This window comes from Cololabis saira, chromosome 2 (assembly GCF_033807715.1).
Source record: "Cololabis saira isolate AMF1-May2022 chromosome 2, fColSai1.1, whole genome shotgun sequence".
NCBI lineage: Eukaryota > Metazoa > Chordata > Actinopteri > Beloniformes > Belonidae > Cololabis > Cololabis saira.
The window spans coordinates 47,614,004-47,641,656 of record NC_084588.1 but is presented as its reverse complement, the minus strand read 5'-3'; the positions used below and the strand labels follow the sequence as shown (position 1 = coordinate 47,641,656).

The 27,653-nt window shown below is 41.1% G+C and overlaps 1 protein-coding gene across 1 annotated transcript in view; it reads right to left on the bottom strand.

Moving 5' to 3' along the window:
* Positions 1-27,653, bottom strand: part of cdh8 (cadherin 8) — a 178,712-nt gene that overhangs the window by 31,314 nt on the left and 119,745 nt on the right. Inside the window, exons 4-6 of the mRNA XM_061746719.1 lie at positions 21,922-22,041; positions 5,880-6,047; positions 3,879-4,066 (exon numbers count right to left, since the gene is read on the bottom strand). Of these exons, the coding sequence (XP_061602703.1) occupies positions 3,879-4,066; positions 5,880-6,047; positions 21,922-22,041 (476 nt within the window). The remainder of the gene's footprint in view (positions 1-3,878; positions 4,067-5,879; positions 6,048-21,921; positions 22,042-27,653) is intronic.

Genomic DNA, 27,653 nt, shown 5'->3' with positions numbered 1-27,653 from the left:
TCCGACCCCCACAAACCCCACCGTGTCATTCTTCAGTCTCAGTCAAGCGTCAGCGTCAAATCAGTATGTACACACAGTCCATTTAGAGACATGAAAGTTCAGTGGTGGCTGCAGGGGTGAAAGCTCAGCATCCCGCTAACATCTCTCAACAGGCCTGGGGGCGAACAGATAAAAAGCTTAAAACTCAAACGGCGAAGAATTTCTCCCCTGGCCCGCTCCTCTCCGGCCTCGGCTGGATCAATATGTTTTAACCTTGCCACAAAGAATCTTAAATGATTTAAATTCTGCATTAGCTTGAGGTTTATGAACCTGCAGAGCTGTGGCGGGGACAGGAACCGGTGAGGAAAAGTAAACCTGAATCTTATCGCCTCGGTAAAGGTGCATGGCAAAAGCAAAACATATAAACCATCAGTCTGAAGGCCTTGCTGCTTTGCCGACGTATAATTTTGGTCATTTACGTGCAATTTACTGAAAGAATAAGGGATGTGACAAGGTTTCTTCAACAGTTAATCGATTTCGAGACTTTGCGTTGTTACTTTTCTTTTCTAATCTCTTTTCTTACACATTCCACCTTCCATGCAGTCGGTTGTTTACAGTTTGACATATGCATGTATTGAAAAAATCGATTTTCCGATTCTAAATCTATCCTCTTATTACAATAATTCCTAAAAATCGATACGTATGTCTAAAGATTTATTTTTTTGTCTATTTTTCATTACTTTATATACTGTCTTGGGGCTACATTTGCATAAAATGCTAAAAAAGAAATTCTCAAAAATTAAAAACCGAAAAAAAACGAAAATGGAAAAAATTTTAACGGAATGTGGCAAGGTTGTTGTATCACACGTTTTCAAGTTGAGTCGTTGACACTCACCCCACCTTTACCTCCATCCACCACCTCTACTTTTTAGTAGGCCTGTGTTTAAAAAACTCGATTTTCCGCTTCTAAATCGATTCTCATATTAATTCCTAAAAATCGATTCGTATGTCTAAAGATTGATTTTTTTTCATTATTACATTACAACTTTTGGTATTTTTTTGTTTATGCCCAAAAAAGTAATGTTTTGTTGGACACAAGAATAACTGGTAACATGTTTTTGCCTTTAAATATGTTTAAAGGTATGAAAACATTAAAGTTTTCAGTTATAATTGCATAAATTGTCTATTTTTCATTACTTATATATATATATATATATATATACTGTTTTGGGGTTACATTTGCATAAAATGGTAAAAACCAAATTCTCAAAAACTAAAAATAAAAAAAGACCAAAAATGGAAAAAATTTAAACAGAATGTGGGAAAAACTAAAACCGATTTCATCCGTCTCTGTTTCCTCCCTGGATCTGTTTGGTAATTCTGCCCCACGATGTTTCTGAAAGCAGTTCTATCAGCATTCTGGGAGCTGATTGGTCCTTACAGCATCATTAGCTGCAATACTTGCTGTTGAATCTCAATATAATACTAGTATTAATATGTTGCATAACTACAGTCATATAATTCATGCAACAGCTCAAAAAACAGTTTTAATAACACTAACCCAAATCAATATCGGAATCAAATCGAATCAGATTGAATCTTGATAATCGATTCTGAATCTTAAGAATCGGAATCGAATCAATTCTTGACATTTTAATTGATCCCCAGCTCTGGTTTGACAGAAGCCACACTACATGTTCTTGCAGGTAACATCATTTTACATCACACCATAATGGCTTCGCACACTGATGTGATTTACTTAATTACATTACTCAAATGTGCATGTGAAACAAGTTCAGATAGTCTGCAGGTGAGTGTTGTTAACGTGCATTGTGGATTTGAAGCCTTTTCACTGAGCAGGGTATGAGATTGGATTGTTTAAATGCCTACTGGCATGCAATGATATCCAGGCTCAAACTTCAGACTCTTTTATCCTGGAAGAAATACTCATACTGCGTTGGTTTCAACATTTGACACGGTGTGAAAATCAAGATTCTACTTATTGTGTTAGAATCAGCAAACCACCCGCAAGTGCTGCACTGAAGAATAGCCTTAAATCACTACTGTGCCTCAGCATTATAGTCTAACGTGTCTCCCTTTAGGTAAAATATTCAAGTTCTGCAACAAGAATGATGAGCTTGTTTTTCCGGACCATGCATTAATGAGCAGATTTAACAAGCAGCGTCTTCTCCTTTCTGAACTACTGCCAATGTACCCCTGAGTAGGGCGTTTAGGAAGCAACTGCTTTGGAGTTAAACTGCAGCTCTCACTCGTGGATGTGTTGGCACCTTAACTCATTCGCTTTATTCATTTTCTATACCCACTTAATCCCATGCAGGGTCACGGAGGTCTGCTGGAGCATGTCCCGGCTCACTGCAATTAAAAAGGCAGGAGTGCAATCTGGACAGGTCGCTCGTCGATCACAGCCAATATATAGATGTACAACCGTACATGCAGAAAGACTTTCTGACTCCAAACCAGAAACCTTCTTGTTGTGAGGCAACGGTGCTAACTGACTTCAACTTCAACTCTTGGGTCCATTTATTCTCAAAAACGTGAGTTTGTGAGTGTTATCAAAACTGCAATATTGATATATATATATATATATATATATATATATATGATTTAGGATACCTCTAAGTGTCACCTTTCATTAGAGGCTTGCTAAGTTATGACCATGGTTATCTAAGTCCTTTTGGCGTCTCCAAATGGCCATTTTTGGAAACACCTAGACACAATCTTACGAAAACATGTGTAAAATACTCATTTTTTTAGGTATTGTTATCAAATTTGAACTTGCACTAGGTAAAGCTTCATGCTGTGGTGCCATTGTGTTTTCCAGCTAATAAGTCACAGCTACACTCATATGCAGACAGGGCCACCGCAAGGGGTGTGCGAACCGTGCGACCGCACGGGGCCTCGCGCCCCAAGGAGCCTCGTGCTATGGGCCGTTTTTTTTTTTTTTTTTTTTCAATTTTTTTTTTTTCAATTTTTTTTTTCGTTTTTTCCCTTAGAAATATCAACAGTCACGTTCCATTACAGACCTTAATGTGTACTAGTCTGTGCATATCAATAAATATATGTGCAATGATGCGCGTGTCTGTTGTTCAATACAACAGCGTCAGACCAAGCTGCTCTGATCCAGACGGTGGAGTTGGAACAAACTGTCACACAATGTCGAGAGATTGAGACAGATTCAGGAAAAAGAAAAAAAAATAAAGAAAATGGAAGAGTTTAATGCCTCTCTGAAAGGCTTGTTTGATAAATTTGTTACAAAAATCACCGATCCGACCGGGTCTCAAGCAGCCGTGGGGCCCCGCGTCGAGGCAAGCCCAGATGATGATGAGGCAGGGGAAGGTATCTAGTATTTTGCTAATTGGAGAGATAAAATTGCGCATATAAACACCCGATCTGACCCGAAAAACCCAAAACATTTCGCGCCGTGAGCGTAGCGAGCGCGCGAGGGCCGCCCCCAGCCATTTCGCACAGGGCCTCGCAAATCTCCCAGGCGGCTCTGTATGCAGACATCTGGTTACAAAACCAATTTCCGGCAGAAATAAAAACCTTCTATATCAGTGTGTTCAAACTGAGATTACTCAATGCTAGTAGCACTTAAAGTACAGTGATTCTGACAGTTGGGGGGAAAACTTCAGAGTGTTACCTTTCAACAGAGACCAAAACCATCCATGTACTTCAAACGGTTCAAGAACAGCTTTCAATTTACTTTGGGTATAACTTGGATAGGCGTTTTAGGCACATTTTACAGGAATGGTAACGGGTTAAAAAGTGTGGACATTTTAAGGTACTCCGATATTGGCTTCACTTTTCAGAAATGGTGGCCATAATATCTTCTACATTCAGTTTATCATAACTGACATACATTTTCACTAAAGTCTCACCTTTTTCAGCCTGAAAATCCCCTCTTGTGTCTGTCCGTCAGTAATGATCTCAAACACGCCTTGATCATCTCCCTCTATGATGTTGTACGTCGACTTGGCATTCTCCCCGACGTCTTGATCGTTCGCCTTCACTTTGCCACCCATCTTTCCAATCGGTAGGTCTTCCGGGATCACGAACTCGTAGACGCCTGTGAAGGAACAGATGTGTGTCTTTGTAGAAACGGTGGACGTTAAGCAATTATACAGCAAAGGAAGATTCAGCATAGCAGCAGTTAGTGAAATTAGTTTATACTAAGCTGTTAAAATCAACAAAACAAAATATTTTATTATATTTTTAAAGCTATGAGAATTTTTTTAAATGGAGCATAATAGAGGGAATGCGCATGACGTCACAGATGTGACTTCACAGGTTTCGCTCACTGAGTGTCAGAAAGACTGAGTGTCAGAAAGACTGAGTGTCAGAAAGACTGAGTGTCATCGTAGACTTTCAGTTTGGGCAACTGGAAAACATCTAAAATGGGAAAGAGCTGTTGTGCGATCGACTCTACTCATAGATTTAGCAAGAAATTGGAGTTATCGTTTAACAGACTGCCGAAAAATAAGCTTAAGAGAGACAAATGGATCGCTGCAATTCGCAGAAACAACTGGATTCCAGGCACCGAAACGTGAATTTGCGGTTCCCATTTTGTATCAGGTAATGTTGGATCTTTGGGTAGCTAACGTCCATCCATCCATCCATCGTCCGCCGCTTATCCGTTCCCGGGTCGCGGGGGCAGCAGTCTCAACAGAGATGCCCAGACTTCCCTCACCCCAGACACCTCCTCCAGCTCCTCCGAGGGGAGTCCGAGGCCTTCTCAGGCCAGCCGAAAGACATAGTCTCTCCAGCGTGTCCTGGGTCTTCCCCGGGGTCTCCTCCCGGAGGGACATGCATCCGATAGGAGGCATCCGATACAGATGCCCAAGCCACCTCAGCTGACTCCTCTCAATGTGAAGGAGCAGCGGCTCGACTCCGAGCTCCTCCCGGGTGACCGAACTCCTCACCCTATCTCTAAGGGAGCGTCCAGCCACCCTATGGAGGAAACTCATCTCGGCCGCTTGTATCTGCGATCTTGTCCTTTCGGTCACTACCCAAAGTTCATGACCATAGGTTCCCTCACTCGTGAACAAGACCCCAAGATACTTGAACTCCACCACCTGAGGCAGGACTTCCCCACCCACCCAGAAAAAGGCATGCCACCCTTTCCCGGTGGAGAACCATGGCCTCGGTTTTAGAGTGCTGATTGTCATCCCTGCCGCGTCGCACTCGACCTCAAACCGCCCCAGGACGTGCTGAAGGTCCCGGTCTGATGAAGCGAACAGGAAAATGTCATCTGCAAAAAGCAGAGACGAAATCCTGTGGTTCCCAAACCGGATCCCCTCTGGCCCCTGGCTGCGCCTAGAAATCCTGTCCATAAAAATTATGAACAGGACCGTTGACAAAGGGCAGCCCTGCCCCGGGAACAAGTCTGATCTACTGCTGGCAATGCGAACCAAACTCCTGCTCCGATCATATAGAGACCGGACAGCCCTTAATAGAGGGTAGCTAACGTTAAACGGTCAAATCATAAAGTTCGGTGTCCTCATCACTTTAATTTCACCAACAAATTCTGCCTTGAAGTCGGACCAAGCGTCAAGACTTTTGTAAGCCATCAAGTTTTGACTCGTGTATTTCCCCGGCGTAGAAATTAAGTACATATAAATATCAGGAAACTCGATTTGTGGCCAAATATTAATGTCCATGGACCACTGGTTCTTGGGGTAACTGTACGGGTCACTGTCAAGTCCAACTGCCTTTAATTTGATCTGCTGTTATCCCGTCTTCTCCACCAGTTGCAGTCATTTTTGCTGATGTTTTGCCACTCAGTGCGAGTAAGGGGGAAAGTGACGTCAATGCAGACCCTCTATTCGTTTCTTTCTCAGTATTATTAGATTTGGCATTTCTGAGATTATGCAGTTACTTACTTTTGGAGAACGTTGGAGGATTGTCGTTGATGTCCGTCAGCGTAACGGTCACAGTCGTCGTTCCAGACAAGCCGCCCATGTGACCGCCCATGTCTTTGGCCTGGATGACCACCAGGTACACCTCTCTCTTCTCCCGGTCCATCTCATGGAGAGCAATCTTTATGGTCGCTGGAGGTGGAATCAGTTCATAAAACATAAATATAAATAAAAACTGGAAGGATACGCTCTGCAGATCACTTTAATGATTTTCATGTGGCTAAGCGCAAGCGAGTAAAAAAGAAAAGCAAACAACAGCCTCCATGACCATCTTATCACCTCAGTTTATATCATGAATAATTTTGACAATGGCTTCATAAGACGAGGACGTCATACCAAGCAGGAGCAAAGAACTCTTTAGAGGTTTGAGAAAAGCCCAGTCTGCATGTGTGCAGCGAGGTGGCCACAACTGCATCATTCTCAGCCCTAAGAAGGAGCCGTATTTGTTTTCCAATGTGTTGTTCTGCGTTCTGCAGTCATTTGTATTCTGATTGAGTGTGAATTATGCTGTCTGTCTTGTATAATCTTGAATATTGTATGCAGAACGGACCTTATTGACTCTGCCGCAGTGCTGAATATAAAAGGGGCTCAGCACTGGCATATACGGATAATCCACTCAGGAAACAGAGGCCCGCAGGATCATCAAATGAATATAAAACCCCTCATAAAAGCCAGGCTTTGGCATGACAATCCGCCTTGGTCCTGAGCAGCCTCAAACAATGATAATATGCATGGCTATGATGAAAAACATGGTAGGGGTTAGGCTGTTGTCTGGGCATGCATTTTATTTCTCAGATAGAATTTCCTAAGAGATGTAGCACAACATGAGGTCATTTTCCTCATGAAGGTCACCCACAAAAAGCGTGTTAAAGACAGATATACCAGAATTGTACTCTGTAGACTCCGCAGAAAGAAGAAGAAATATATGGTAAAATGTTCATACTTATATTTTACTCTTTTTGTCCTCGCTAAGTGGTGAGAGCAACACGGCAGCTGATTTGGAACGGCTGTTTACATGTTGTCATTATCCATTTGTACTGTGAATATGCAGAGTTTAATGGAATATGAGAAGAAAGTAAAGTTCTTTTCACCTCAGAATCCATACTGTGTCCTCTGTTAATAGCCACACCATAAATAAACACTGGTGACCCAGTTCCATTGGCAGTCAAGTCCATGGCACAACACTGCCTCCATGATGTTTGAAAGATTGGACTATGTGCCTCCATATTTGAAGCTTTTCTGTAGTCTTTTTGTTTCCCATACTCTGCTGTATGTTCGTCTTAGTTTCATATACCCATACAATCTTATTCAAGTTGCGCAACTTTTTAAAACTGATGTATTTACATGTTTACAACCAAAGTTACAGCGTGTTTTTGGGGGGATTTCTTGTGCATTACTATGGTTTGCAATCTGAAATATCTTCCCAAAAGGGCCTGGAAATACCTCCTGTAAATGAGATGTCTATATTCACCTTTAGGCATTTTGCAACAGAATGTTTTCTGGTTCCTGCTATAGCTGTAGGGAGGAAATGTGGGCAATGGTTCATGCAACAATGCCAGGGGTTACTGAATATCACAACTGTAGCAGTTCACTGATCAGTTCTCTCCTCCCATTTAAAGGGATTGTGACATGAAAAACACATTTTTCTTGATTTTTTGTGTTTTGTTGGGTGTCTTGACATCAATTACACCCAAAAAACAACGAACTTTTAACATTCAGTGTATTGTGTGCTTTCTGGGATTTTCCGCATAACTGTGCAAAAACGGCGCACCTGGTTTGGTGGCGGGCCGTTACGTAACGGCCCGCTAAATCACCGCCCCCTCCACCCAGCTCCCTGTCTCCTCTCCTCTCCAGCGCGCCATAAAGGCTGATTTATGGTTCCGCGTTACACCGACGCAGAGCATACGGCGTAGGGTTACGCGGCGACGCGCACCGTACGCTGAACCGTACGGCGTAGGCTCTGCGTTGATTTAACGCGGAACCATAAATCAGGCTTAACACGGAGCTGTTTAGAGCCTCTTTTGTTCTAATCACCGGAGGAAAACTGCTAAGAAGACCCGCGGCCACTGACTGGACTTAAGATAAGGTGACACTGCTGCTTGCATGCCTTTATTTTTATGATTGTTTGCTGTGGTTCGCCGTGCTGTTTTTCCGTGCATGCTTCGCCTGTCGCTCCCGGCTCTCTCCGACGCCGCTGTGAGCGTATGGCTGGAGGAGGAGGAGGTTTGGAGGAGGAGCGGAGCAATGATTGACAGGAAAGGGGGAAAAGGAAGCATTTTTCACGGCGCAAAAAAACACTGTAATAAAAAGCCAGGAATAGAGTACTAGAGTGAATATTTTCTTGTTACACTCTTTTAGACACATTTGAGGGATGTTGGCCAAGACTTTTAATAGTGTTAAAAGCATGTTAAAAATGATGTCACAATACCTTTAAGCAGTAGTATGCTGAGACCCAGATGGACAAGAACCAGTTTCACGTTTATTTACTTAGTACATAGTCAATTAACTGCAAAGTAAGTCAAAATGTCAGTTTCTAAAAAATAGATTAGCCATAGAAAACCAACAAGTCAAATTTTCATTTCCTTTAATCCTGTATCCTTAAGCTTGAGTTATGGTTCTGCGTCAAAACAACGCCGTGCACACGACGTGTGGTTTGCGTCGACGCAGACCACACGTCACTGACGCCGTCACTGACGTGCACCTCCCGAAAATTGTAACTACGCGTCGAGGCGACGCAGACCACATGCAGACGAGAGGGCTGTGATTGGTTCGCTTGGTAGCAACGCATTTCCAGTTTCCGGTTTGAAGCAGTCGTGAACTTTCAGCGCTCTTTTCTTCGTGTATGTGTGATTTTTTTGGTTTATAGTTAGTTGTCCTTATCTCTTTGATTCACTGTGACTGGAAAAAGTCGGATAAACCATTCAGGAAAAGATTGCGAATTAGCGGTCACGGGGGATACTGCACCGCGGAGAAATGGAGTGACGGAGAAGTCCGAAAGGTTCACGACGGCGTCACGGTGACGGCGTAGGCTCTGCGTTGGTTTGACGCAGAACCTTAATTCAGCCTTAAGTATGTAAAAGGTGACAGTGAAGAGAGAAAAAAATGTTTAAACTGTAAAAAGGACAAAAAGGTGTATGTGTATGTACACACACACACACACACACACACACACACACACACACACACACACACACACACACACACATACATACATACATACATATATATATATATATATATATATATATATATATATATATATATATATATATATATATATATTATACTAACTTCTTTCAATTCAATGCAATCTAGTTCAAAAACGCTTTAACCTCCAGAAGTCCAGTTGTTGCAGTGATGATTAGTGATGATGTGATGATGATGCAGTGAAGATTAAAATGAGAGAGAGCTGAGGTCTTAATGGCTTCATATGAGGCAAGAAGCATTTTGAATTTCATCCTGAATTTAACAGGAAGCCAGTGAAAGAAAGATTGGAGATCTTCCTAATCCTCATCAGAACTCTTGTTGCAGCATTTTCAACCCCTCGAGGCTGTTCAGAATAATGCTTGGATGACATTATAACAAGGAATTTATAGTATTCCAATCCTGAAGTAGAAAAAAATGCATGAAGTAGCTTTTTGGCATCAGAAAATATTTTCTTCAGTTTCACAGTTTTTCTGCTATCCTTAAGTCAAGTCAGGCCAAGCTTTATTGTCAGATATGCTTTATGTTCGTCTTCTCTCACCCACGGTGCAAAAATAAAGGTAATAAAATAAAAGCATAAAAATAAACAGTCCACAATTTAAAATGACATGAACTAAACTTGAATATTTACACGATGAAATAAATATTATTTAAATAAGTATATAAACTAGTGTAATGGAAAAGTAACTATGTATTCTACATTTCGGACACATGGTAATACTTTATATGATGCACTTTGATTCCAGACTTTGTTGTTTAACTTTATCTGAATCCAGGAAGGAACCACTGATCACCTGTCCATTGGAATTTATTTCTTGACTGTTTACAAACTTGATGACATTTGGCATTACAACACAGCTATAGATTATTATACATTTACTTACACAATCTTTGTCTATAAAATACACCTACACTTTGGAGCAAACCATCAGTGTGCAGTTATACTTTATTGTGATTGTATGCTGATCCCTTGCAAGGTTTTCAGTAAATGACATAAAGACCATTTGCTTATTTTGTCTTTATTTTCAGATTTCCACCACACTAGGAAGTCCTAGTGTGTAGTAGAGGGCAGAGGACGGAGTGACGGTAGAGCAGGGGGGGAGTTAAGTCTCCTGACAGCCTGGTGTAAGAAACTGTCCTTGAGCTGCAGGATTTAGCCCGGAGACTGACTACAGCAGGCTGAAGAGGCTGTGAGATGGCTGGGTGGGGTCACCGGCAATCCTGATGGCTCTGCTGGTGATGCGGGTGTTATAAATGTCCGTGGGGGGCACCAGGGATCTTCTCAGCCGCTCTCACGATGCCCTGCAGAGTCTGGCGGCAGGACACGGTGCAAGCGCTGTACCACACAGTGATAGAGCTCGTCAAAATGCTCTCAATGCTCTTTTTTTGGCCAGTGATGTGGTGTTGTTGCTCCAGGAAAGGTCTTCAGAGATGTGTAGACCCAGGAACTTGATGCTGCTCACCCTCTCCACTGCAGCACTGTAGATAGTTATGGCGATTTTCCACCTGCACCTACTCAGCCCGGCTCGCCTCCACTCGGTTTGGCGCCTTTCCACTAGGGGTCTAAAGTCCGAGTACATACTTTTCTGTAACTATTCTGCCGAGGTTCTAAGCGGCTGAGTCGGGCTGTGATGTCATCACACTAAAGGCCACCGATTGGTCGGGGGGTTGGGAATCAGACATCTGAGTCAGGATGTGACATCATTTCAAGAGCGACTCGCGGCTTCTTGTTCATTTTTTTGGAAGAAGCACAGAAATCTGTTCCGTGGTCAAATTCTGAGGTGGAGAACTTCTTAAACTTGGTGGCTGAGGAAAAAATCCAGAGAGCTAGATGGGGCCATGAGGAATCAAAAAATATACCAGGAGCTTTCTCAGTCCATGTCTGCTCAAGGCTACAAACTGACTTTTCAGCAGTGCCGAGACAGACTGAAAAAGTTAAGGAGTGATTATCGTGCGGTGAAGGACCACAATAGCCGGAGTGGCTCTTCTTCGTTTGTGATGCACAATGTAGTACGTCACAGCAGTTTTGCTCCAACCCCAGCCTACTTCTGATCTGGGTATTGAAAAGAAACGAGGGCAAGGCGTGGTGAGTCGAGTCGGGATGAGTAGGTACTAGTTAAAAAGCGCCATTAGTGGAGTATGCTTGGTGTGCACACTCCTGAAGTCCAGAATCATATCTTTGGAGAGAAGAAATCAACCAGGCCCACCCGGTAGCTGTTGGCATTTCTTAAGCTTTAGCGACTTCCCTAGGTTCTGACTTTACTCTGGTCTCTTTCAATCCTGTAGACCTCCCTGAGCTGACCTCAGTCATCAATAGAGCTAAGTCAATCACATGTATGTTAGACCCCATCCCAACTCCACTACTCAAAAATGTTCTTTCTCTTATTGGGACGACAATACTGAACCAGATCAGCTTATCCCTAAACTTAAGATGTGTACCACAGGTTTTCAAAGTTGCAGCAATTAAACCTACTAAATTTTTTTTTTCAATTTTCCATTTGTATCTAAAATTCTGGAAAAGGTCGTTGCAGCCAGTCATGTGACCATTTGTATAGAAACTATCTGTTTTATGTTTTTCAGTCAGGTTTCAGAATGCATCATAGCACAGAGACAGCACTGGTTCTACTGGACCTCAGATAAGGGATTATGGCCCTTTTCCATTAGTCCCGCCTCAGCTCGCTTCTACCCGCCACGGCCCTGTCTTGCACTTTTGCACTAGGGGCTGAGACGGGTAGAGCCGCTCCAAGCCGATACTTTTTCTGTAACCATTCTGGCGAGGTTCTATCCGGGCTGAGCCGGGACTATTTCTGACGTCACCACCCTCCGCGCCACTGATTGGTCGCGGGGCCGTCAGACGTTTGAATCAGGAAGTGGGAGTCAGCGCGAGCGCGACTCGTAGCGATTTTATTATAAAGCGCAAAACGTCTGTTTGGTGATCCAACTCTGAGGTGCAGATGTTCATAAACCTGGTGGCTGAGGAGAGAATTAAAAAGGGGATGTAGACGGGCTGTTTTACTCTCAGCCGCTCGCGGCTCCAGCTGATTTCTGATCAGCGCTGACATGAACAAAGCGGTTGCGCAATCGAGTACGTCACAGCCGCTTCATCCCAACCTGCCCACTTCTCACCTGGCTGTGGAAAAACAAACAGGGACAAAACGGGTAGAGGCGGTACGAGCCGAGTCGGGCCGAGTAAGGACTAGTGCAAAAGGGGCATTAGTGTCCATACTGGTTCTACTGGACCTCAGATAAGGGATTAGTGTCCATACTGGTTCAGCTCTACGTTGGTTTAAATTATATCTATCTGACAGATTCCAGTTTGTTCATGAACACGAGGTTTCTCACCAGTAAAGCTAGCACATGTTTTGGGACTGTGGGAGCAAGTACCCACAATAAAACCAACAAAAGCATGTTGGGAACATGCAGATCATACAAAAAGAGCCCAGCCAGCAGACACCCTTTGAACCTTTAAGATTACGCTTAAAACCTTCCTTTTGGTAAAGCTTATAGTTAGGAATGGTGCAGTGTCCTGAAACATCCCTTAGTCATGCTGCTGTAGACCCGGGGACCTCCTGTGACTCACCTCTCTCCACTTTGTTCTCTTCTCCTCAAACTATTTTAATAACACAATTGTTCTTTTTATTAACTTGCGTTGCTGGTCTGCTGTTGTTGCTGTTTCTCTTCTCATTCCTGAACTCTCAACGCCCCACCGGTCGAGGCAGACGGCCAGCCGTCCTGAGTCTGGTTCTGCCACGTTTGTTCCTTCCCACAGTCGCCCGGTGCTTAGTCAGGACAGGGAAACGTATCGGAGAAAAGTTTCATATTTTTTATATTGAGTGTACTCATCTGGAATGAGGTCAACTGTGCTGTTGAAGTGCCTAAATATAGCATTTGGTGTGATTTGGCACTTTTTAAATAAAGCTGAAATGAATTGAATTGAAATTCAAATTAGAAACCTATTCCAATGTGAGGAGACGGTTCTGACCCCCAATCTGCTTTGATGCCCACTTAACAGAATTTCTCTAGTGGATATATATATATATATATATATACAATATATATACTATATATATATATATGATACAAGGCTGTATTACTGTGTGTTTGAAGTATGTCATATTTATTTGAAGTATTTCAAATAAATATGAAATAGTTCATATTTATTTGTCAAAAAAATAACCAATAGCCCCGGTTGTTGCATTATAATTGTTTTACACTGAAAAAATAAGAAAAAAAATCTAAATTGAATCAATAAGATTTTCTTTTAAACAAAAAGGTACCAAAAAAATCAGCCACCCTGTTTCTATAAGAGGGTTATATTTCGCCATAGCGGAGGTTCCTTTCCATGATAACATGCAAGTTAAAAAGAAGGGAGGAAGTATTTGTGTGTCCAGGGCCGGATTGGATGGATAGTAAGAAAAAACAGGAAAAAAGGTCCAGTTCTTGTAGACATCCCACTGTGGAGACTGATGATCAACAGTCAACTCTAAAGAGGACAAGGTCATCAATTTTACTCAACCTAATTCCCGTCAACGCTCATGCAAATGTTGGTGCAGACAGACGGGGCTCGCCTTGAAGCAACTAGCGTTATGTTGTTAAAACCTAGTGATCACAGTGTTGGACTTGACAGTATTCTGTCTCACTTTGTTATTTATTAGCTATTGTCAAAGTTGCAAAAGGGAGCCAGAGAGTCAGGTTAATTAATGCTGTTTGAAATAATGAAGAAGAAAAGAAAAGCAGACATGGATAGTTCACCCCAGAATGAAGCATCACTGAATCATTGGCCATCAATAAATAATCAGATGTCCTTATAAATGGTAGAGAGGCCTGAGTTTATAAAACTGATGAAAACATTTGGCCCAAAAATGCTCTACACAAGCTATATTGTAGTTCTTTAATCTGGTAGTTCACTTGTTTCCCTTTTACTTCTTACTCCTGGCCATGAAAGCAGCTCGCAGTCAACGACTTCTGTGCCAGTGAAAGTGGAGGGAATATGCAAAACAGAGCTGTAATTCCTCAGCAGCTGATGCAATATTTTGTGTTTGTCTTCTCGAATTAAAGCTGAAAACCTTCTCTGCAGTCACCTACTTACTTGATGACTTGATTTTTATTCATTCGCTGGTGCCGTTGAGAAGTACGCACACGTAAATAATGTAGTTTTTATCATAATAATAAAGTATTTCAATTTTATCTCTCTCCGTTTGAATGTCTCCTCCGCCAGCAGAGGCAATCAAACCGATATGGATTTATGTTAAGTATGCATAAGCAACATTTATATCTCACATACTGAAATATGCAATATGTTGCACAAGACTGATTTCTGTGTGAGCTTTGACTGACAACAACAAGGTGGAACTACCTGGCCTGTAGCCATGCAAACAAATGAATGATTAAGTAAAAAGAGCAACACAAACAAGGCACTTGCACCCTGTCTCTCATCCGTACGCGCGCGCACACACACACACACACACATACAAACACACACACACACTCACACAAAGATACTTCAATCTTCCTGCTTGCAGCAACACTCATCTCTGTTGATCACTGTTAATTATTCAAATTAATTCCTAATCACTGAAAAGGGAGGATAGACAAACACTCATTTCCATAGATATTTGCCTCAACTTTTTTTTTTTTTTTCCCCCCACCAACCATTAGCCAAGTGATGAATCAGGGCGCGATGTTTACTTATTTATCGAACGCCTTTCATTTCCAACGTGGCACTGTAAGTGTCAAACGATTCTAATGGCTGTTTTTCTTCTTACCTTTTATTCTTCATTAACATTCATTAAAACATCTGGCTCACTTGAATGAGCCATCTGCAGCGGCTCCGCGGCCGCTGCCGAACCTGAATGCTAATCCCGCGAGTGTCCGGGGCCGCCTGGCGCCGTACACTGGAAAACCCAACCCGCATGAGCGGAACCGTGCGCTCGTTCTCATTATGCAGATCAATTCTGAGGCCCGTGTCTTGAAAGTTGTTTATTGTGCACTGTTTTTCCAAATTATGAGCCGTCGATTTCCATCTCATTTCTTATTAATGGGGCTTCGCCGTTATTTAATCACACTGCTCACAGACACGTGTAAAAATAGTCGGCTGAAAAAGCCTATGAAACATCTAATCTGAGATCCATTTTGGGGTAGATTATACTGAACTCATTCAGCCTTGATTCCTTTTCCAGATCCTGTCACAGTGTGAAGTCATGAATAAGATTGGAGCCAGTGTTTTCTTTCACTCAGCCAGTTGTTTGTATCTTCATTATCCCTAGCAAGGTCCATATCCTCTATTTTAATTTTGTGTAAATTGGGAGTTGGTATGTTTAACATGTTCTTATAGAGGGAATGCGCATGACGTCACAGATGCGACTTCACAGTGGGTTTCACCCACTGAGTGGCAGAAAGACTGTACGACGGAGTATTAGGGCCAAACTAAGACAAAAAAAATTGAAATTACGAGAATAAAGTCATAATATAATGAGAATAAAGTCGTAAAATTACGTGAATAAAGTCATAATGTTGCGAAAATAAATTCGTAATAGAATAAAGTCGTAATATTACGAGAATGAAGTTGTAATATTATGAGAATAAAGTCGTAATATTACAAGAATGAAGTCGTAACATTACGAGAATAAAGTCGTAACATTACAAGAATAAAGTTGAAATATTACAAGAATAAAGTGGTAATTTACGAGAATAAAGTCGTAATATTAAGAGAATAAAGTGGTAATTTATGATAACTCTAACAGGAAGAGCATCTTTTCCCTGTGTTAAAATGAGGAATATCTTGTGAAGTTATATTTATATATTATATTATATTATATATTACGACTAGGATTTGAACCTGAAAATTCAATTTTTCAATTTTCTTTTTCAGTATCAGATCTTTTTTTTTTCAGTTTCACATCTTTTTTTTCAGTTTCACATCTTTTTTTTTTCAGTTTCACATCTTTTTTTTCAGTTCAGACTTTTGGCCCTGATCTGGTGTAGGGGGCGTGGTATCAACTGAGAGGGGCGTGGCATCATGAGTGACAGCAGAACAGAGAAGGCGGGGGACCTTCCTCAGTCATGTTGCCTTCAGGAAACGTAGGTTGCAGAAGTTATCAGTAGAAGTATGATTCAACACGGTATATACACCATATTCACGTGATTGGCAGTGGAAAAAACTGATATTACTGACACATTTCTGTTTAAAAAGCTGTTTTAGACCGTACTTGGCACCAATCGCATTATAAAAGCAATAAACTATGCCAGACTGTACAGTTCAACAGCCACACTTCAAAGTTTGACATTTCCCACTTCCACATACTACCATGAACGCATCGCAGTATCGTTTGCGATGGCGTCCGCTCCGCCAGGACAAGCCGCGGGCCCCAGCACTCAGGTAAGAAATGTTAGCTACTTTCTCAATAGATGCTCTGGGGAAATATCTTGACTGAGGAAGCTCCCCAGCCTACTCTGTTACGCTGTCAAAAAGATCTGAAACTGAAAAAAAAAAGATCTGAAACTGAAAAAAAAGATCTGAAACTGAAAAAAAGTTCTGATACTGAAAAAAAAAAAAAAAAAAATTAAACTGTAAAAAAAAAGTTTATGATCAAAACTTGAATTTTCAGGTTCAAATCTTAGTTTTTCAATTACAATTTTATTTTCAAATTAGCAAAACCTTTGGCCTTGATTTGGCTCCATACTGAGTGACAGAAAGACTGAGTGTCAGAAAGACTGAGTGTCAGCGTAAACTTTCAGTTTGAGCAACTGGAAAACATCTAAAATGGGAAAGAGTTGTTGTGCGATCGACTGTACTCATAGATTTAGCAAGAAATAGGAGTTATTGTTTTACAGACTGACAAAAAATAAGCTTAAGAGAGACAAATGGCTCGCTGCAATTCACAGAAAAAACTGGATTCCAGACACTGAAACGTGGATTTGTGGTTCCCATTTTGTATCAGTAATGTTGGATTTTTGGGTAGCTAACGTTAAACCGTCAAATCATAAAGTTCGGTGTCCTCATCACTTTAATTTCACCAACAAATCCTGCCTTGAAGTCGGACCAAGCGTCAAGACTTTTGTAAGCCTTCAAGCTTTGCTTCGTGTATTTTCCCGGCGTAGAAATTAAGTACATATAAATATCAGGAAACTGGATTTGTGGCCAAATATTAATGTCCATGGACCACTGGTTCTTGGTAACTGTACGGGTCACTGTCAAGTCCAACTGACGCTAATTTAAGCCGATAATCAGCTGTTATCCCGTCTTCTCCACTAGTTGCAGACATTTTTGCCACTCAGTGTGAGTAAGGGGGCTGGTCCAGTGGGGAAGTGACGTCAATGCAGACCCTCTATTGAATGAAGGAGTCCTTTTGAAATATTGTGGGTGACTTTCTTCTACAGTAGATATCAATGGAGCAATTAGTGTTATATTTTGCATTAAAATCGTCCAATAGAAGTATTTCTCCAGTCCCAACCATTAGATGTGTAATTGATCAAATGTGTTTTACCATCCAGTCTTCCATGAACATAGATCTCCTCCTACTCAGTGTTGCTCTATTGTTCCACAGTGGAACATTGTGAGAGCTGAAGTTACGTTTGAACATCATTTTCCATTGTAGTAAAACCTGCTGGTGAAATTTAGACAGTTTCATGGGTAGTTTGGATATTTCAAAATCACATACTAATAGAAATTCAATACAGCTTTGTTGAAAATAAGATTGGGTAAGGAAAACCATATCTCATCACCATTTTTCACAAAGGATCGGAGCCAGTTAATCTTCATTCCATTCATAATTTTGAAATCAATATCTTTTATGCCACCGCCCTGATAGTTCTTCACCAAGTCTCCATTTTTGATATAGTCATGTTTATTTTTCCATTATGAAATTAAAATGTATTCTATTGATTTCTTTTATAATCCTTGGTGGGATTGCAAGAGTACGACGGAGTATTAGGGCCAAACTAAGACAAAAAAAAAAAAGGAAATTACGAGAATAAAGTCATAATATAATGAGAATAAAGTCGTAATGTTGCGAGAATAAAGTCGTAATAGAATAAAGTCGTAAAATTACGAGAATAAAGTCATAATGTTGCGAGAATAAAGTGGTAATATTACGAGAATAAAGTGGTAATATTACGAGAATAAAGTCGTAATATTACGAGAATAAAGTCGTAATATTACGAGATAAAAGTCTTTATATTACGAGAATGAAGTCGTAATATTACGAGAATGATGTCGTAATATTACGAGAATAAAGTCGTAACATTACGACAATAAAGTGGTAATTTATGAGAACTCTTAACAGGAAGAGCATCTTCTCCCTGTGTTAAAATTAGGAATATTGAGCATCTTGTGAAGTTATATTTATATATTTATAATATATTTAATATTACGACTTTATTCTCGTAATATTATGACTTTATTCTCGTAATTTTACGACTTTATTCTCATATTATTATGACTTTATTCTCGTAATTTAAATTTTTTTTGTCTTAGTTTGGCCCTAATACTCTGTCGTACAAGAAAGTAGATTAACCTGGATAATGATTCAATTTTGGTTAACAATGTTCTACCAAACAACGTTAAGCCCCTTTGCAGCCAGTTATTTAATTTATTTTTTTTTTGTACATTTATCAATCGTGTTTTGAATATTATCTTTTCGGGGGGACCTGGAGGGAGGGCGGTGGCCATGAGTGCGACAGCCCGTTCAACGCTGCTTGCAGCTTTAATTATCACCGTTTTTGGATGTATTTTTACGTTCCCTCTGTCCTTTACATTGCATTATATTTACATTCCGCGTGTCAGTTTCCTCGCAGTGCCCCGGTAATGGACCGTTTGCCCCGGCATAGGAGGTTATGTTTGGAAGCATGCATGAGTGAGCAGCTGCGGAAAGAAGCAAAGCAGTAACAGGGGGTGAGCCTGGCAGCCTGCGTTAGCAGCAGCCTCACGCAGCGATAATCTATAAGTGTTTCACAAAACAGATGGGCTGAGTTACCTGCAGCACTGTTGGTCTTACACGACTTTTCAAGCAATAACCAACATTGTCAGCTCCCCCCCTTTAGCGCACATTGATAATCTTGTCCCTTATGGGGCCCCCGCCTAATAGGCTGAGCTTAAATAATCATGTAGACATAGTGGCGAACAACATATTCATCAACATACCATACAGCTGTTAAGTGGATAACTATGAATCTGCAGCATCTTATATCTCTTCCGACAAGATGCACCGTGGAGGTGAAGCACAGCGAGAGAGGGAGATCTCCTGAAGTTGGACCAGCAGGTGGGGAAGCTGTTGCATCTCCACCTGCTGGAACCTTTACGACCCGCATGAAGCTCTGAGAGCAAGTGCACTTAATAATATCTCCTCAGTTTAGATTTAGGAAGGGAAAAAAAAGTCAACTTAAAATAGATTCTGTTCAAAATGCCCGTCAAAATAAGCAAAGATGTCTTTCAGTGCTGGATCTCAGGGAGCGACGACGTCACAGCAGTCTCAAGTCCATGAATGTAGTCGTCAGGTTTGACTTGATGTAATAAAATAGCATTCTTCAGTGTTTCCCTGTCATAAGTGCCATTATTTCCAGAGCTAAACCCGTCACATGGCGGGCACATCTGGCACATCTGCATTCTGGTGAAGGTTTGGTTATTTAGTTCTGTTTGACCACGTCAAGAAAACGTCAAGTAGGCTGTTGCATCGCAGTGCAATGACTTTCTGTCCAAATGAAGACTGATTACAGAAAACTGGTAAAAGAAAAATACAGTTCCATGTTTTACCTTTTTGCTTAATATTTTTTCTTCCATATTTAGTTGGTTTTACATGTAGCAAAAACAGTGGTGTTTCTGAAAACTCCGGCCAAAGTGGAGATTTGCAAAAACTCGCAAGACTTCACGTTTGCTTGTAAACAGAGGGAAACGGAAATTTATGCTTCAGAACGTCACATTATGCGACAGAAACGTCACCAGCGTTATGTGTGAGACCTGTGTTTACAATTTTTTTGGCCACCGTCAATATTTTCTTGTATTTTACTTGTTTTATATTCTAAAGTCACACTTAAAAGTAACTCCACTTCTCTGTCACTCCAAACGAAATCTTGGAAGTAACTGGAAGTTACTGGTGTCATTTGTTGATGTTTTTTTCCAGGATTCTGATTGGCTAGTATGACTTTATCTTCTCGTTACACTGCCCCCTGTAGGTTTGCCTGCTCATAGCACCTTAACAGCATATTCATTCGGGTTTGTGTAAATTATGGTATTTTTCAAAACGCAGAGGGGGAAATATCCGTTTTTGTAAATACCTGGCTCTGTGTAAACTTGGCCTTATTTTGAAACCTGTGTTTCAGTTTTGTCTTGACTTCCCTTGTCCCATCTGCCCTGATTGTCTGCACCTGTGTCTCGTCAACCCTTCTGTGTATATCTGGTCTTGTCTTTCCCTTGTTCCCTGCTGGTCCGTACTGGTTCATCCCTCCGTGTTTCCGGTCTGGTTTTATAATATTTTGATTTTTTACATTCCTGCTCTGCAGCACTTTGGGTTTTGTTTAAGTTAATAAAACATGTTTTTTGGAACTTTTTGGTGAAAGGCTGAAGCACAGTCGGTGCAGTCAAACTGGACGAGGGTTGTACAGGACTGTCTCAGAAAATTAGAGTTCTTTATTTTCTGTAATGCAATTTAAAAAAAAACAAAAATGTCATACATTCTGGATTCATTACAAATCAACTGATATATTGCAACCCTTTTATTATTTTAATATTGCTGATTATGGCTTACAGTTTAAGATTAAGATTCCCAGAATATTAAAATTTTTTGAGATAGGATATTTGAGTTTTCTTAAACTGTAAGCCATGATCAGCAATATTAAAATAATAAAAGGCTTGCAATATTTCAGTTGATTTGTAATGAATCCAGAATGTATGACATTTTTGCACTACAGAAAATAAAGAACTTTATCACAATATTCAAATTTTCTGAGACAGTCCTGTATATGATCCATCTCACCTCCTGGTAAATCACGGAAATAAAGTACTTTCATGGGTACATGATGGTATTCTTGAGGTTGTAGTGTTGGCCTGGTCTGCTTTTAGGGGCGATATACCAACTTCAAATCTAATAAAATACTTCAACAAACGTTTGCATTTTAACAAGCTGTCGCCTGATCAGCCCCGGCCTCTTTTTTTCTTCCTCTTTGTTATGTTTGACCCTCTTACTCCCAAAGGCAATCCATCATAGCTGCCGGTTGGGTGTACTTATCTGGAGACTTGGTCGACTTGTGAAAGGCCCCACGTTGACCTCGGGCGACGCTGTTCGCTCATTTATCTGAGGGGAAGTAGCTAATGACGACGGACAGTGTTTGAATAGTAAAAGCTTTTGGAAGCGTGGATGAAAAACTGAAAAGAGCATTGAAATAATCCTGAGCTGTGATCACCGCCCCCCTGTCAAACCGTTTCTCTCTTCTTTCTTTTCTTTGTCACTTCATGGGTGTGGCTTTCATCCATTATATTTGGTATAAGACTTCCCGCTCCACATGGGTTAGAAACTGACAAAAGGTCCTCAGACTGTATTAACAGCTGCCATTAAATTTAATGAAGCAACATTTCAATCTCCCAGAGATCCCGGTGAGGTCTTGTCAAACAATGAATAACTGTATCAAGGCCCTTGTCCCGGGTCCAATGAGATCCTTTTCCCTCTACTGTAAAACTCTAATGTGTAGCATTTGGCACGTCATATACCGTATAACTCAGAGAGAACCACTTGTCATCGTACATAAATCAATCTCTAAAACAAAGCAGACGACATCAGGTTTAATGTGGTTAAAAGAAAAGTGCACCTACCGGAGTTCGGGTCAATGGAAAAGTAAGGCTGTCCCTCCAGGATGCTGTAGATGAGTTTAGCGCTGTTCCCGTACACCGGATCGTCTGCATCCGTGGCCGTTACCCTGGTAACCGGGGTACCTGTGGAGGAGGAGAACAGAACCGGTCTGTAAACATCTATCTCTGCATGGCTGTACACCCAAGTGGGGATGTGCTGAGCCAATCAGGATCGGGCCATTAACCCCAATGTGAGGTTGATTGGTTCCATCATTTATCTCTTCATCTTTCTTTGACGTGAGATTTGCAGTTAAAGGGGACATATTATGGCATTTAATGTATATTTTAAACAGGCCTTGAATAAACAATCTAAAGCTTGTTTTTTCTACATAAATCAGAAATTCAGCCTGTGGGCCATGTCTCTCTCATTTCCTGTGCTTCATTTTAGGGGAGGGGAGGCTATGATAATGAGGCTCTGTGCTGATTGGCTCCCTGAATGACGTGTAGCAGGGGAGGAGAATAAACCTCGCTCCGGCCAGAGCAGCCGCCTGCGTCGTACACAAACTGTGTCCCATGCAAGAAGCTTCTGCTACAAAATAAAATCCATTGCTTTATTTTTTTTGTATTGGACTGTCCTAACTGGCCGCGAGTTTAACAGTTTCAGTGTGGACAGAGAGCGTCCGATGTCACGCAGCTCGATAGTCGGATGCTCTCATTCAGTTACACCCTGTAAACGGATCGGAGCCTGATTTACGGTTCTGCGTTAAATCGACGCGTACCCTACGCCGTAGGCTCTGCGTTGGTGTAACGCGGAACCATAAATCAGCCTTTAGTCACTGCGCGCTGGCCCCGCAACCTAATGGCGGGCGCCCAGCGTGGCTCCGGGGCGCATCACCCGTTACCGGGGATCAAACCGACAGATTTCGCTGAAAATCTTGGAGGGTGAAGCTGATCCAGCCTGGGACGTACCCCAGAAATCCCTGCTCCCAAAGCGGCCGGGAACCTGGATAATTTAGTCGGACGGACCCCGCTTTGGGAACCAGGAAGTAGGCTGGAGCAGCGCGCATCGCCCGTTACCGGGGATCAAACCGACAGATTTGGCTGAAAATCTCGGAGGGTGAAGCTGATCCGACCTGGGACGGACCCCCGAGGACCCAGCTCCCAAACCACCCGGGAACCTGGATGATTTAACCCGGATCCGCTCCGCCGCAGCGCCGCGTCCGACTGGCTCAAGGAAGGACCGCTCCAGCCGGCGTAGAGAGCTGGTTGTGGGCGTGGTTTCAGCAGCGGAGGCCAAACCTCTGCGCCTAGGGTGACGTCACCCTAGGCGCAAATTTTCATCAAAAAAAAACATGTGACACTGGGGGATACTGTAAGGCGGGGGTCACAGACCTTGCAGAAATTCATGGTATTTTGTCTCCCCTGTGCTGGCAGGGTGAGGGGAGACCACTTTATATATGTTAAAACAAGAAAAAACGTGTTTTTCATAATATGTCCCCTTTAATGTTTTGCTTTTTGTTTCTGCAAACAAACAAATAAAGAAACGAACATGCAAGGCCCCTCCGGAGCCTCATCAAATATTTACGCTGACCCAGAAGGAGAAGGATGCGCACTGACCCTCGTCTCCAGTTCGTCACCCAGCTTTGTGTGGACAGTTCACGGTACAGAAGTGTATCGTGTAAAGCGTCTAGCAGGATCTCAGGAGGAACGTTAAGTGAGCAAGCCACTCCTGTCAGTGTTGATTAGCTGTCTAATCTCCCGTAATGACGGCTGCTGCCGGACACGTTAGCAAGGACGCAAATCAGCCTGACAGAGACGGATGTGTCAGAGCAGAAATACAGCACATCAACCTGCTGACGACCAACCGCTTCCTGTAAACACCGATCCTGATCAAGTCCAACAACCTTCAAAATACGCTTTAAATGATTGATAACCTTCTGTGAGATAATTTGATATCTTCAGTCTGAGAGATATAGCCATAAACTCTTAAATGCTGTAAAAGATTATGCAATTAAAAGCAGCCACACTAGTTTATCTGTTAACGTATTGATATTTTTTATGCTTCGCTCATATCACGGATCGTTCCAATGGGACCCGGTGGATTTTATCCATGTCTTTCATATCAACAGCATTCAGTGTGTAATCAATCAGGTTCTTTATTAAAACAGCTTTATTAGGTTTGCAGGAATATATGCACGGACCTTCATCAATATTCCCTCTCCACCAAATGCTCAAGGCGAAGCAGGAAAAAAAGAAAAAAGTGATAATTCAATCCGCCGCTCATGACTGCATTACTACTATTAGTAATGCAGTATTAGGGAGTATTAGGGCCAGGCAGGAGAAAGAATATTTGAGAGGGAGATTTATTTTTTATTGAACACTACGAGAAAAAAGTTGAAATGTCGAGAAAAAAGTCGAAATTTCGAGATTGTTGAAATACAATTTCAAGAATAAAGTTGAAAGTTCGTGAATAAAGTTGAAATTTTGAAAATAAAGTCGTAAAGCCGTAACTTACTAACTAACTTACATCCTTGGAGTGGAACGTTAAGGCTACGTTTCTGAAGTTATGCAACTGCATGTGTATGATATGTGTTTCAAATTAATATCTTTCTATCTATTCTTGTATTCTGAACCTTGTTGTTACCAACCTAACATAATTCAAGTAGTCAACACTAAAGCATGTTAAATTTCGCCTTTTTTTTTAACATTTCGACTTTATTCATGACATTTCGACTTTTTTTCACAAAATTTCAACTTTTTTCTCGAAATTTCGCCTTTTTTCTCAACATTTCGACTTTATTCACACAATTTCGACTTTTCTCAACATTTTGACTTTTTTCTCGCCATTTCAACTTTTTTCTCGAAGTGCATAATGAAAAAAAAATGTTCCTCCTCTAAAATATATATACAGTGTATATATATATATATATATATATTTATTTTTTTTCTTCTGCCTGGCCCTAATACTCTTCCGTTGCATTACAGAAGTATTTCAAATCCCAGTATAAATATACTATAACTGCATTTGCACCTGTGCAGGTTTATCTGGCGGTGACCTGGTTCCTCACTGAGAGGACGGAGAGGACAGAAGCCGCCGCGCTGACGCTGACGGGGAGCAGCCGGCCGGCAGGACGCTGCAGATGGTATGGTAATTGTTTCTGTGAAAGATGTTTAGAGATGTTCTGACAACAAAGGGAGATGTCCCCCGTCAGCGGCGGCCCCGGTCCTGCCACCGGCCCTAAATCTGTCCACCGCCCATGAAATAGAGACCTGGCCGAGCTGACGGTTCCAGCGCTGGTATTCACAAAGTTCAGCTAAGAATCTGTTAGAGACGAGAAACACTGCAACGCCCCAAGTGATATGTACATATATGTACTGTACGTGTGCGCGTGCGTGTGTGCGTGTGCGTGTGTGTCTAAATATAACTTTGAAACTAAGTATGTTTGAAGCAGGTAAAGTTTATCTTCCAATACCTTTAGACCTTTGTTATAGATTCATAAGATTTCTGAGGAAAAAGAAATATGATGATAAAACTAATTGATTTGATGAAATGTGTTTCAAAATATGGTATCCTAGCAACATGAGCAAAGACATAAATGTGATAGTTTACCACCCATGTCATTTGAAAGACATCAAAACAATGCCAGATATAGTATCTACAGTATATATCTACCTTTATTTATTTATTTATTTATATATATATATATATATATATATATATAGGTTTATTCAGAAACTTTTTTTTATTAAATGTATTGTTTTCCACATTTGTAAAATATTGCCCTTTCATATCTGATTGTAAGCCATACATAATTTTCATAACACATCTGCTAGAATTCAACATTTTATCTGACCTGGTTCCTGGTATATTTACATGTATGAGCTGTAATGGTACCAGATCCAACATGTAACAACATGTGGTGTGCAAAGAAAGAATTATAATGAACCTTTATTCAAATTAGCTACCAGGTCCATTCTCCCAGCGCCAGTTAGGATTAAGGGCCTCGCTCAGGGGCCCAAAGTGCTCCCAACCCCAGCTGTAACACCAGGCTACCTCTCTCCACGTGTCGGGACTATTGTTACTACCCAGTTTCATCAACCTTGAATTATTACATCACAGCATGACTAAGAGGATCTAAGCAGCCACAGGTTTGAGTGATGAATCCTTTTAAAACACATTATGAAATCAATCAAACAAACAAAATCAAACTCGGTCTGGACTGTTTTGGAGGTTGGAAATGATAGATATCCTTGGTGGAAGTGGAAAAACATAGATCTAATCATAGCACCACCCTATGGTCTGCCAAAGTCATTATAACTGTCAGCGATTGTTTGAGGCTCTGAATATTTATACTCAGTCAGATGTCTGTAAAATGTATAGAATGCACTTCAGAGAGAGCAGAGAAAAGAGAAAAATAACAATCCTTACATATACAGCGGGATTCCAGTTCATCAGCAAACAAACAAAAAGCCCTTAAGCACGTTGAAAAATCAAATCGTTCCAAAACCGAAAGAGCCCCACATGAGCAGGACGACACAAATCCTGGTTTTCACGCCCGTGTCGTCGGATTTTTTGAACCCACATCACGCTTCCTGTACCGTCAGCTGCACTTGTCACCCATTGATTAATAGTCACCGCCGTGTCTGCGGAATCGTAACTGCAAAACAGAGCAAAAGCCACCTTTGCACTCTAACTGGAGTAGCAGTTTTCAGTGTTGCAACCCAATTATTTCACAGCGAGGGAGCCTCAAGTGCTCCTCGGAGACAGAAGGTGTTCCAGTAATTCATAGTCTTATGATGACCCATGCTGTTGTGTTGCCAGAGCTTACTGTGTAAATTTCACACTGCTTGTTATACCCCATGATTTCTGCAGCGGTAAGATCACAGTAGATCAATGAGCGCTTGTTGTTTCTGCTTGTGCTTGATGTCCTACAGCCCTGCTGGGGAAACATATGTATATCTGAAAGAAACATCAGCCGCCGAGTTTTCTCTCTTAACCCGACTGACATTAAAGCTCATATGCCCTACTTTCAATTCATATTAAATAACAACGAGCCTAATAGTTCACTTGTTGTGGAAAAATATCGTCAAATTGTCGATCTTAACTAGGGCTGGGCGATATATCGAGATTTTAATATATATCGATATATTTTCAAACGCGATATGGTACGAGACAATATCGTTTATATCGATTTAAATTTTTTTTTTTTTTTTTTTTTTTTTATGATTTTGATATAGTTTATTTTGTGACAAATTGACTTGAATGTTTTATTTGAGATTTGCACAAATGTTTTGTTATTTGCAACTGTCAACCTCAGTGGAAAAGTCTGCCTGTTACTGTCTACATTGTATTAATTGCACAGTATTTTTTAATTTAATTGTTATGCAGGAAAGGGATATTTGTTTTATTTTATTCAAGAAGCATTTTTATTCTATATATGCAGGCAGTTTATTTTTATTTCATTTGTTTTATACATTTTGATATTGTGTGTGACATTTGGCACGAGGCTTTGTATTAAAACTGACTGTTTTTTTAAGGGTTTGCCTCAGAAAAAAATGAAGCTAACAGAGATGCTAACAGAGATGCTATGCTATAATGCTTTGGGGGAAACCCAAATTATGGCACAGAAAAAATATCGATATATATCGAGTATCGCCATTCAGCTAGAAAATATCCAGATATGACTTTTGGTCCATATCACCCAGCCCTACTCTTAACAGAGAAACAAGACGTCAGGATGAGCTTTTCCTCCGCC